The sequence below is a fragment of the Syngnathus floridae genome, chromosome 7, assembly GCF_059516105.1.
Source record: "Syngnathus floridae isolate MCC-2025c chromosome 7, RoL_Sflo_1.0, whole genome shotgun sequence".
Taxonomy (NCBI): Eukaryota; Metazoa; Chordata; class Actinopteri; order Syngnathiformes; family Syngnathidae; genus Syngnathus; species Syngnathus floridae.
Window position 1 is genome coordinate 80,939 of NC_142419.1, and position 10,139 is coordinate 91,077.

At 51.6% G+C, this 10,139-nt stretch overlaps 1 protein-coding gene and 1 long non-coding RNA gene across 3 annotated transcripts; both read right to left on the minus strand.

Moving 5' to 3' along the window:
• Positions 1 to 1,798: 1,798 nt before the first annotated feature.
• LOC148394736 (janus kinase and microtubule-interacting protein 3-like) lies at positions 1,799 to 3,152 on the minus strand. 2 transcript variants are annotated; one of them, XM_088381182.1, is made up of 8 exons: positions 3,106 to 3,152; positions 2,914 to 3,016; positions 2,777 to 2,822; positions 2,597 to 2,662; positions 2,467 to 2,535; positions 2,313 to 2,390; positions 2,023 to 2,256; positions 1,799 to 1,943 (listed from the first exon to the last, which is right to left on the minus strand). In XM_088381182.1, the coding sequence occupies exons 3-8, from the start codon at positions 2,813 to 2,815 to the stop codon at positions 1,827 to 1,829; spliced, it is 603 nt and encodes a 200-aa protein (XP_088237308.1). In that variant the 5' UTR covers positions 2,816 to 2,822; positions 2,914 to 3,016; positions 3,106 to 3,152; the 3' UTR covers positions 1,799 to 1,826. The 2 variants fall into 2 exon arrangements, with proteins under 2 accessions (XP_088237308.1, XP_088237309.1); XM_088381183.1 differs by having other exon boundaries at positions 1,804 to 1,943; positions 2,783 to 2,822.
• An 11-nt stretch (positions 3,153 to 3,163) lies between these two features.
• On the minus strand, positions 3,164 to 4,546 carry LOC148394737 (uncharacterized). The gene is made up of 7 exons (XR_015859500.1): positions 4,430 to 4,546; positions 4,275 to 4,345; positions 4,034 to 4,138; positions 3,776 to 3,889; positions 3,578 to 3,620; positions 3,291 to 3,353; positions 3,164 to 3,204 (listed from the first exon to the last, which is right to left on the minus strand). It is a non-coding gene; the product is annotated as an uncharacterized LOC148394737 (long non-coding RNA).
• Positions 4,547 to 10,139: the final 5,593 nt, after the last annotated feature.

Consider the following 10,139-nt stretch of genomic DNA (forward strand, 5'->3'; position numbering starts at 1 on the left):
TAGTCGTATGTTACCATCCGCTGTGTCTTTGTCAACATCGCCGCCATTTTCCTACTTCCTGCTGCGAGCCACGCCCACGGATTTAAATTTGGGCGGAAGCTCTTTCCATTGGCGTCGTTTTCGCGTATAGCAAATCCGATTGGTTGGGAAGGGGGCACGGTTATGCAGCCGAGGAGTCCTGTGATCGGTGGGATGTAAAGTAGGCGTCGACGTCACGTCCGCGTCACGTGACCACGACGTGGCAGACGTCAAATAGCAACCGCTGTTTTGTTTAGTAGACTTACAGTTGTTATGCATTGACATAATGGCGCACACACCAAATAGATTTAAATAAATTAAATAATTCTTCTGCCCACTCTCTTTTAAACAAGTTAACTCTCCCCGCGGATTTGAATTCCGGCGAAAGTTACGCCCATCGACGTCACGTATGTCACGTGACCACGACGTGGCAGATGTCATATAGCAACCGCTGTTTTGTTTAGTAGATTTACAGTTGTTATGCATTGGCATAATGGTGTGCACTCAAAATAGATTTAAATAAATTAAATATTTCTTCTGCCTACTCCCTTTTAAACAAGTTAACTCTGCCCACGTCCATTGACGTCTTGTCTGCGTCACGTGACCACGACGTAGCGACGTCATATAGTAACCGCTGTTTTGACCAGTAGACTTAGTTATTATGCGTTGACATAATGGCGCACTGGTTAGCATGGCCACCTCTTAAGCATGATGATGCGGGTTCGACGCCTGATCAATGTTAGCATGGAGTGAGCTGAAGTGCATGGCGCTGAAGATTTGAATCTTTGAAATGCGCTGAGGTCTGACATATCAGGCAGAATGGTTTGCCATCACGTTCAACAAAAAATAGAAACTTTCCCACTCTGATTAAAACGTCCTGTGTTCATCTACGTATTTTTGTTTTGCTGTGCATCTTTTCCCTGCCATTTCGAGAGCCCAATTGACACTCATAGTTTAAAGAAATGTGTTTGCCCATCCTACTTTGTGGAATTTCACCACATGCGCTTTTGACCAAAATACCAAATTGAACTCAAGTGAAGCCAACACGCACAACCCCCCCCCCCCCCCCCCCCCACACACACACACACACACAAATGTTGATATGAACATAAAAGAGCCGCATGCGGTTCGGGAGTTGCGGCTTGGCCAAACCTGTACTATACAACTTTATTTGTATAAAATTTTCACAACAGCTGTCACACAAACAAAGCGGGAAAAACCGAAGACGTGCGTGTTCCGCCCACGCTGGATTTATTTGCACCTTTGAAAAGACACCGTATTGCCGCAGATGTGGCAAAGAGTACTTTTGGGCATCTGAGACGGAAGGATGTCCAAAGCATCACGTCACCTGCTCTGGTAGGCATGGTGGTGGGACGTTGAGGTCAACCGCTTTGGGGTTGGCTGACTCTTTGATCGCAGGATGCCACACACTTGAAGACAGAAGCAGAAAAGCAGAGCTAAATGCAAAATGTACTCACCGGTGACTCCAATTTTTTTCCCCGCTGAAGAAACAGCTGGACGGGTGGCCCCGGCTGGCCAGTGGGACTCTTGTTATTCTGACCCTTTTTAGTGCGCGTTTGGGGCAACAACCGTTTTTTGTGGCGCTCTCTTCTGGTTCAAAAGTGCCCTGCATGTGAATTTGCTTTTCCTGCCTTCTGATTGGATGAGCGCCGGTGTGACGCGGTGCCTCTGTCACCGTGGCGGGGGGTATACGTTGGCATCGGAGCGTCTGCCAACGTCTGAGACCGGCTGGCAGTGTATCGGAGGTGTCGAGTGCGGTGCCGCTGGAGCTCACTCACCAGCTGGTGTTAGGGCCACAGAATGAAGGCCAAGGAGAAGAATAGAAAGAGAAACAGAAACTTCTCCTCCAATTGTTTGATTTGTCTCTTCTGAGCTTCGATGAATTCTTTCAGCTCTTTGTTCCTCTAGGACGGACAAATGGAAAGTGGCATTCAAAAGCCAGTAAGTGTGCAAGTAAGTGCCGGGCTGGCTTTGGGCCCTTACCTGTTGCGCGCTGTGCAGCAGATCCATTCTCTCTTGGAGGATGCAAGCGTCGCGCTCCCTCAACTCGCACATCAGGGCTCGCTTCCATTGGTCCACGGCGCTCCTAAGCTCTTCTCTCTGATCCGCCGTCAGCACGTCATTCACGCCAGCGTGGCTGGCTTTTTCGCCGTCCGTGGCGGGGCAGTCCCGCTGCGGTAGCGCCTCGTACAACATGGCCTCCAGCTCCAGGATCCTCTGGGCCGCAATCCTCGTCCATCAGTGGTCCGGCGGGAGATTTGAGGGCGGCTTACCTTATGAGCCTGGTCCATGGAACACTTCCTGAAGTCCAACTCTTCATCCAGGTAGCCCTTCTGCTTGCAGAACATATCCTAGCACAGCTCAAGGTCAGAATTGTTGGGGCACATTGCCGGAGTTCCCCTTGGCTGATGTCGCGTGTCTGTCTACCTTCTCACTTTCAATGTCCAACATCTTCTGTTGAAGTGCTGACTTGGTCACTTTGATGTATTCTAACCACTGAGGAAAGGCTGCTGTCACATAAGCAGAATGCGAGAGCGTGCGTGGACGTGCGCGTTACCTTCTCGGCTAGGGTGAGAAGGGTCCTGGCGTGAATCACGACCACCTGCTCCTCGTTGGTGAGATTCTGCAAGAGCCCAAAGGCACAGCGTCAACAAGCTTCTTTCAGCGCAAAGCCTTCCAAAAGTCACATTTGAGCCGCCGAGTCTCGTGGAGTGCGAACATAAGGAGTTCGACATACACTTACGGCGTTATAGCCCAGGATGTCCAGCTTCTTCATCAGATCACTAATGACGATGTCCGGGGGAAAGGCGCAAGGAGCAATGTAAGGTGTTCTGGGACCTCGGGTTAAGGTTAGGGTTGCGAGGGACGCCTTACGTACGCTCACGCCCTCGGCCTCGCAGTAGATCTGCAAAGGGCTGAGGCCGTCTGGGAAACGGACTTGCAGAAACTTCAAGACGGGGGAGCGCCACTCCCTCTCCTGAAAGGCAGAGGCATGCATCCGTCCGTCCGTCCGTCCGTCCGTCCGTCACATCTCTGGCCTCAACACGCTTGTGCGAGTCTTCCCACCTCCAGCTCCAGGATGCGGAACTCAAGCAGTTCGTTTTGGTCTCGGATATCCTGGATGTGCTCTTTCAGACGCGCTTCTTCCGCCTCCATCCGCCTGACCTGAAAAGACAGTCAGACCTCATCTGCGGGGCTTCCCGACAGGTGTGACGCCAAGCGACTCCGCCCAGCGCCTTTCTTTCCGTCACCTTTTCGGCCAACTGCTGATTGCTCTGACGCAGCAGCTGCTTCTCCTCCACCCACTTGACATTCTAGAAGAGACAAACGCGTGGACAGCTTTGGAATGTTGTGTCATTTTCATCCACAAATTCTTTGGTTGACTGGAAAATGACATTTGCTTTTCTCCGCATTTTCCCAGCCACGTTCGGGGGGGGGGGGGGGGGGGGGGGGTTGGTCCAGTAATGCCAGACGGATGAGTGACTGAAGAATGTAGCTATTTTGTCTGAGAAAAAGGTGTGCTCATTGATGAGCTTACCTGTCCTTGTTGCTTCAGCGCTGACTCCAGATCTGCTACTCTGCTTTGATAGTGACCCATTTCTACCATCAGCTTTTCTCTGGTCTGAAAGGAGGAGGAGGGAGGCTCCTCCTCCTCCTTTCAGACCAGAGAACACCCGAGGCTGGGTGAGAACGGGGAGGCTGCGACCCGGCCGGGGGTTGCGGGAAGGGGCGCCACCTTGATCTCCTTCTCGGCGTCGTAGTCCCCTTTCGCTGGTCTGGGCTAGCAGAGCGTAGGCTCGTTGCAGCGCTTGATATTCTTGCGTCAGCTGGCGGTAGCGAAGCTCCGCCTCTTCATGCACACACCAATGCAACACAGCACTAGTACCAGAATCAGTCAGACCGGCGACAAAGCACCCGCGACGCAAAGACGAGTCCGATTCCAGGCTGAAGAGGAATGTTTGGTGTCAATACGCTGGCAGAAATGGCGGGCTACCTCTTCGGGTTCCGTGTCGGGGGTTCTGTCGGTGTGAAAAGACAAGGACGATCCGTCCGAGTCCACCAACACGTCTTCGTCGTAGCCGTAAAATGTTTCGATGACCTGCGGGCGCGGAAGCAAACATCTCTCTGAACAAACTGAAGCGACACCTCACGATGAATCGACGAGAGGAACGATAGCGAGAAAAAGGCCATTTCATCTTGCGCAACACCAAGCAGCCGCAAACAAACAGACTCACCTTGCAGGACCTCACGCTTTGTTCCTCCTCAGAGATTCTCGACGTCGGTATCGTAGCAGCAAATCTCTCTCCTGTCGACACAAATAATCCGCCTTTGAGATTCTTTGGATGCAAAGGGAACGAACGGCTCCGGCGCAGAAACAAACGCGACTCACAATGACATTTCTGACATGAGCTCCTGTCTCCAGAGCCTGAAAAACACGTCACCGGCGATGATTGGAGGGACGCTCGTCTTTTCCAAAAGTGACAACTACAGGGTGTGTCAGGGTTTTCCAGATTATCTTTATCGTATCATTGTGTTGCTTTGACTTTGACTGCGACCTGTAATAAATAATATTATTTATCCCTTATTTATCCCTATCGCTTATCCCTTCCTACACAAAGTCGTAAAACACCCCTTGCTATGTTTTGACTAGAGGTCAAGGGCTTCCTCTATTCAATCCACTCTTACACCCACCCTGTTTCTCTTAATTAAAATGCTCGTGCAGGAGCCGAGAGTCAGACTTCATTCGTACAACGGATGGACTCTCCACCTGCAGGTGTCCAAAAGAACTTACTTGTCTCCCGTGTGGTTCTTGCAAAATAAGTTGGAGCGAGCGCAACTCTAACAGGGTGCATTTTGCCACTAGCTGCCTACGGACAATGACGTCGCGCTCGCGGCTCATGGTTGACGGGCTGAGCAGCCGGGCAAGTCCGTCGTTTTCAGCGCACAGCGAGTGGCAAAGGCGCTGACAAAACGGGAGCTTTGAGCTGCTGAAAACGGCAAAACAAGTCTAAAGCGTGTTCAAACGCGTGCGCACAATGCTCCTGCTTGAAAGGTCGGAATTTAAGGGGCCAATTTTTTGGATGGCGGCCGCCGGCCAAGCTTTGGACGGAAAAGGTTTCCTGGCGACAGCGAGCGAGCGCGGCGCTGCCGTACGTGCACCGAGTCGCCTGCCTGAAGACCTTGGACAAGTCGTCGATGATGTGCCGCTGCTCCACAACTTGAAGGAACTCCATTTCACCGTCCTGCTGGCCGCAACCGCGGTCCAGGTCATTGAGCGAACTAGGCCTTCTCTGTGGAACACAAATGCAGTGGACTCTGTTGGCACGCCGCCGTTGTCCGCGTCGACTTACCAAGCTTGCCATCTCCTCGTTCTCCTGGGTGACAAAGCGCACTTTGTTTTCAAGGCGACACAGCACCAGCGAGAGTTCTTCATTCTTCCTGCTCAGGCGTTTGTTTTTGTACAGGAGTGGCAGAAACTGGCTTTCTGTTTCTCTCAGTCGCTTTAGCTGCAAGCATGAAGTGCGGGATGTGAAAGACGCACAACACGCGGGCCAGAACGTATCCATTCCTTTTGCATCGGTTTGAACGGAATCGTGGCTTTGGCTCCCAATAAAAGACATCTACCAGGCAACCGACTCGCTGCGCCGCTCAACTAATAAGCAAGCGCAATGGGTGCCTCGCTGGATGGCGCGCATCAAACGTAGCGCAAACCTTCAAGCGTGCCGTCAATAAATTACCAGTTCATTGCGCTCTTCAGAAAGCAGGGCGTTTCGATCCTCCAGTTTCCTGATGACTGCGCTGAGCTCAGCGATTTTCAGATGAAACCGTCGCGTGTCCCGATCCTCCTGAGACTGAAAACGCCCCGCAACACACACACACAAGCACTCGTTCAAAGTTCAAAACTGTTTTTGTGCTACCTTCCTCCAGCAACGAACTAAGTCATGCGTACTGCAAGTGTGTGATGAGGTGGCTTACGCAATGAAGAGGATTGCTAGTAGCGGCGTTGACCCCACTTCCAGGGTAGTTTAGGCCCGCCCTTTGGGAATCCCTCAGGGCAGCGATCTGCTGCTCGGCAGCCTGAGTCTGCAGCTGAAGGCGGTGGACGTGGCCGGCCCCAGGGCTTCATCCAAAACACTAACCGCTCTGTCTTTCAGCTTGATCTCATCCGTCTGGATGTACAAACGGGGAGCGCTCAGGCAGGCGGGCAAACTCATTTGCCAGAATTGTGACAAAAACAAAGAGAGCAACCGGCCAATTTTTTTCTTGAATCGACTAGAACACCTTTGCTGTGACAAAAGTGAAGCGAGCAACCGGACATTTTCTTCTTGTGAAATAGAATAGAATAGAATGCCTTAGGTGTCATTGCACTGCAGGTATACAACGAAATTGGGAACATAGCCACGCACCGCGCATCTGATCAGTCCTACCAGTCGGCGGATCTCCCTCTCGCAGTCTCTCTTGGTTCGGCTCAGCTCCTCCCGATGCTGGTGATGAGCCGATCGGAGCTCGGCCGCTCGGGACTGCCAGGCCTGCTGGGCCGCTGCCAGGGCTTCTTCCGCGCTCCTGGTGGAGGCGACACCGCTCGGTCTCCCGACACCGCCGCGTCTCCTCCACCTCCGCCAGCAAAGCGCCCCCCCTCCTCACCTGAGCAGACATTGCGCCACACCGGGCCGTTGAGACCGCAACGGAGCGCCGCGACGCTTACTGGGGACAAGCTACACAATACGGTAGCGGCCGCATCGAAGCCCGACGTGGCGTGCGGATAGTCAGACACGGATAGAGCGGATCACCTTGTCCATGGAGCCGTCCCTCAGGCTGAGGACCAAGGCATTCAGTCGCTGGATCTCTCCATCTTTGATTTTGATCACTCTCATCAGCTCCATTTCATGCTGCCGCAGTAATGTCTCCCTGGTAATGGCTAACTCTTTCTGCTTCTCCTCATGGAGTTTGCTTTTGAGTTCCGTCATGGCGGCGGTGGCACGGTGGTGCTCCGCCCGCAGGTCCTGACTTCTCTCTCTCTCCAGACAGCTGACCTGACATGACTTAGACTTAGACAAACTTTATTGTCATCTTGTCTGCACATGGTGCATACAAAACGAAATTCCGTTGCATACGTCTTACAACAAAGTAGTGATATTGCAGTTGAATAGAAGTAACATATCCTATGAAAATATATATATATACATATATACTATATATATATATATATATATATATTAAAAATAAGTATAAAGTGCAGCAGTGATAATTATGCAATAGTGCAAGTAGGCAAAACAGTATTCAAGAGTGTGCAGAGGAATGCTAAACCATGTATTAAACTTCTATTTAAAGGGTTTATACAAGTTCAGTAAAGTTGGTAGTGCGAGATAGTGCAAGATAGAGGTCCGTAGTGTCATAAAGTACAGTTCTGTGAATGTGTGATGCAGAGTTCAGTTTAGAGCTCAACAGTTCTAGTGTTCAACAGTCTGATGACAGCAGGGAAAAAGCTGTTGCAGAACCTGGTGGACCTGCAGCGGATGCTGCAAACCTCTTCCCAGAGGGCAGCAGGGAGAACAGTCCATGGTGGGGGTGTGATGGGTCATTGATGATGTTACGGGCACGGGACATGCAGCGCTGAGATGAAATGTCCTGAATGGAGGGAAGAGGAGCCCCTATGATCCTCTCTGCTGTCCTCACCACTCTCCTCACGTTCTTCCAATCGGAGGCGGTGCAGCCTCCACACCACACAGAGAGACAGCTTGTCAGAATGCTCTCTATGGTGCTCCTGTAGAACGTCCTCATGATGGGTGGGGGCAGGTGGGCTCTCCTCATCCTCCGCAGGAAGTACAAGCGCTTCTGTGCCCTCTTGACCAGTGCCGTAGTGTTCATAGTCCAGGTGAGGTCTTCTGTGATGTGGACCCCCAGGAATTTGGTGGTGCTGACCACCTCCACAGCTGAGCTGTTGATGATCAGTGGAGCGTGGTGAGGCTGTTTTTTCTTGAAGTCGACGATGATCTCCTTCATCTTCTCCTCATTCAGGATCAGGCTGTTTTCTCTGCACCAGCCCACCAGCTGCTCCACCTCCTCTCTGTAGTCCAGGTCGTTGTTGTCTCTGATGAGCCCCACCACCGTTGTGTCGTCTGCTGACTTCACGATGTGATTGGTGGTGAACCTGAGGACGCAGTCGTGTGTCATCAGGGTGCACAGCAGGGGGCTCAGGACGCAGCCCTGAAGGGAGCCTGTGCTGAGGGTGATGACATCAGAGGTGTTCTGTCCGACCCGGACTGACTGAGGTCTGTTGGTGAGGAAGTCTAGCAGCCAGTTGCGAAGGGGGGTGTTGAAGCCCAGGTGTTCCAATTTTCCTACCAGATGCTGTGGGATGATGGTGTTAAACGCTGAGCTGAAGTCCAGGAACAGCCTCCGCACATGGGTGTTCTTCTCCTCCAGGTGAGCCAGGCTCAGGTGAAGAACGGAGGAGATGGCGTCCTGAGTGGAGCGGTTTTGCCGGTCGGCAAACTGGAACGGGTCAAATAATAGGGGGAGTCTGGAAACGATGTGACCTTTAAGCAGCCTTTCGAAGCACTTCATCATAACCGGAGTCAGTGCAACAGGCCGGTAATCATTAAATGAGGTGATTTGAGGTTTCTTCGGCACCGGAATGATGGAGGCAGTCTTAAAGCACGCCGGCACTGTGGCTTGGCCCAGCGAGGTGTTAAAAATGTCTGTGATGACCCCAGCCAGATGACTTGCACATTCCCTGAACACACGCCCAGGAATGTTGTCGGGGCCAGGGGCCTTACAGGGGTTGACTCTCCTCAGGGTCTTCAACACATCGGCGGAGTCAAGGCAGAGTACCTCCTCTTCCTGATGGGGGACAGTTTTAACTGCTGGAGTGCCGTTTAGTGCCTCGAACCTCCCAAAGAAGTTATTTAGACCATTTAGAAAGTCAGCATCAACTACACCCACCGGGGGGAGGGAGGGTGAGTTGTAGTCTGTAATCGCCCGTATGCCTTGCCACATACTCCTGATGTTTTTGACGTCGTGGAAACGATCCTGAAATTTTCGACTGCGGTCTCGCTTCGCTATCCTGATGGCACGGTTCAAGTTGGCTCTCGCTGTCCTCAGTGTCTCCTTGTCGCCAGACTTGAAGGCAGAGTTCCGCGCTCGTAGCGTTTGACGTACCTCCTCAGTCATCCAGGGTCGTTGGTTGCCCCGGGTGATGATATTCTTAGTGGTGCTGACGTCCTCGGTGCATTTGTTGATGTAGGCTGACACAGTCATGGCACACGCATGTCTAATCTACATCGGGAAAACTGGGAGGGAGGGAGGCAGGCAGGGAGGCAGGCAGGGAGGCAGGCAGGGAGGCAGGCAGTGTCTGTCTGTTGAGGTTTTCACCTTGTTCTTCTCCTGCTGAAGTTCTAACTGGACGTCCATCAGTTTGGTTCTCAGCTCGTCATTGGCGGCCTGAAGGGCGTCCGTTCGCTCCGCCTTGGCCCGCCCTGCCGGAGCTCGTTTGGACATCTCTTACTCGAGTCTCGCCCGGTCGTCAGTCAGAGATCACAACATTTGTACCTGGAGAGCACAAACGCAGCGCTGTTTTCCACTGGCTTCGAACTCAACTTCAATCGGTACCGTAACTTACAACATCATAAACATAGAACTAGCTTGACTTATTCATTGAATAAATGCATTTGGTTCTTCAAAACTGCATCACGCAACATAGCGTGACCGAGACGGCCGTTATCCACCTGCGTGAAGTTATTTGGTGAAATGAATGAGATGTTTAAGACACCATCGTTCTGTCTCTATGTAGATGAAGGTAAATAATCGATTGCTGAAGGTCCAAAGGTGTTGTGATAAACAAATAAACATATTAGTGATTAGTGACATATTTGTGATAAACATATTAGGCAGGATAATCACATATGTTAACGTGACTGCCCACACTGTATTTATTTATGGTTATTTGTTAAATCGAGTACTGTTAGACATGAAATAGGAAGTGTTTAACATAAATGGAAGACGAAAGGGGTACTCACCATTGTAGCTCCTGCTGGTCAATGATACGAGCCTCTTCTTGCAGTGGAAAACATACAGCCAACAAACACCGTGGAACCTAA

Excerpts from the sequence above, each read along its gene's own strand:
- LOC148394736 (XM_088381182.1), bottom strand. The coding sequence starts at position 2,815 with ATGAAGAAGCTGGACATCCTGGGCTATAACGCCGTAAGT. Across the intron at positions 2,536-2,596 it reads TTCTCACCCTAGCCGAGAAG|TGGTTAGAATACATCAAAGT; the intron begins GTAACGCGCACG and ends GCCTTTCCTCAG. Across the intron at positions 2,391-2,466 it reads TGGACATTGAAAGTGAGAAG|GATATGTTCTGCAAGCAGAA; the intron begins GTAGACAGACAC and ends GAGCTGTGCTAG.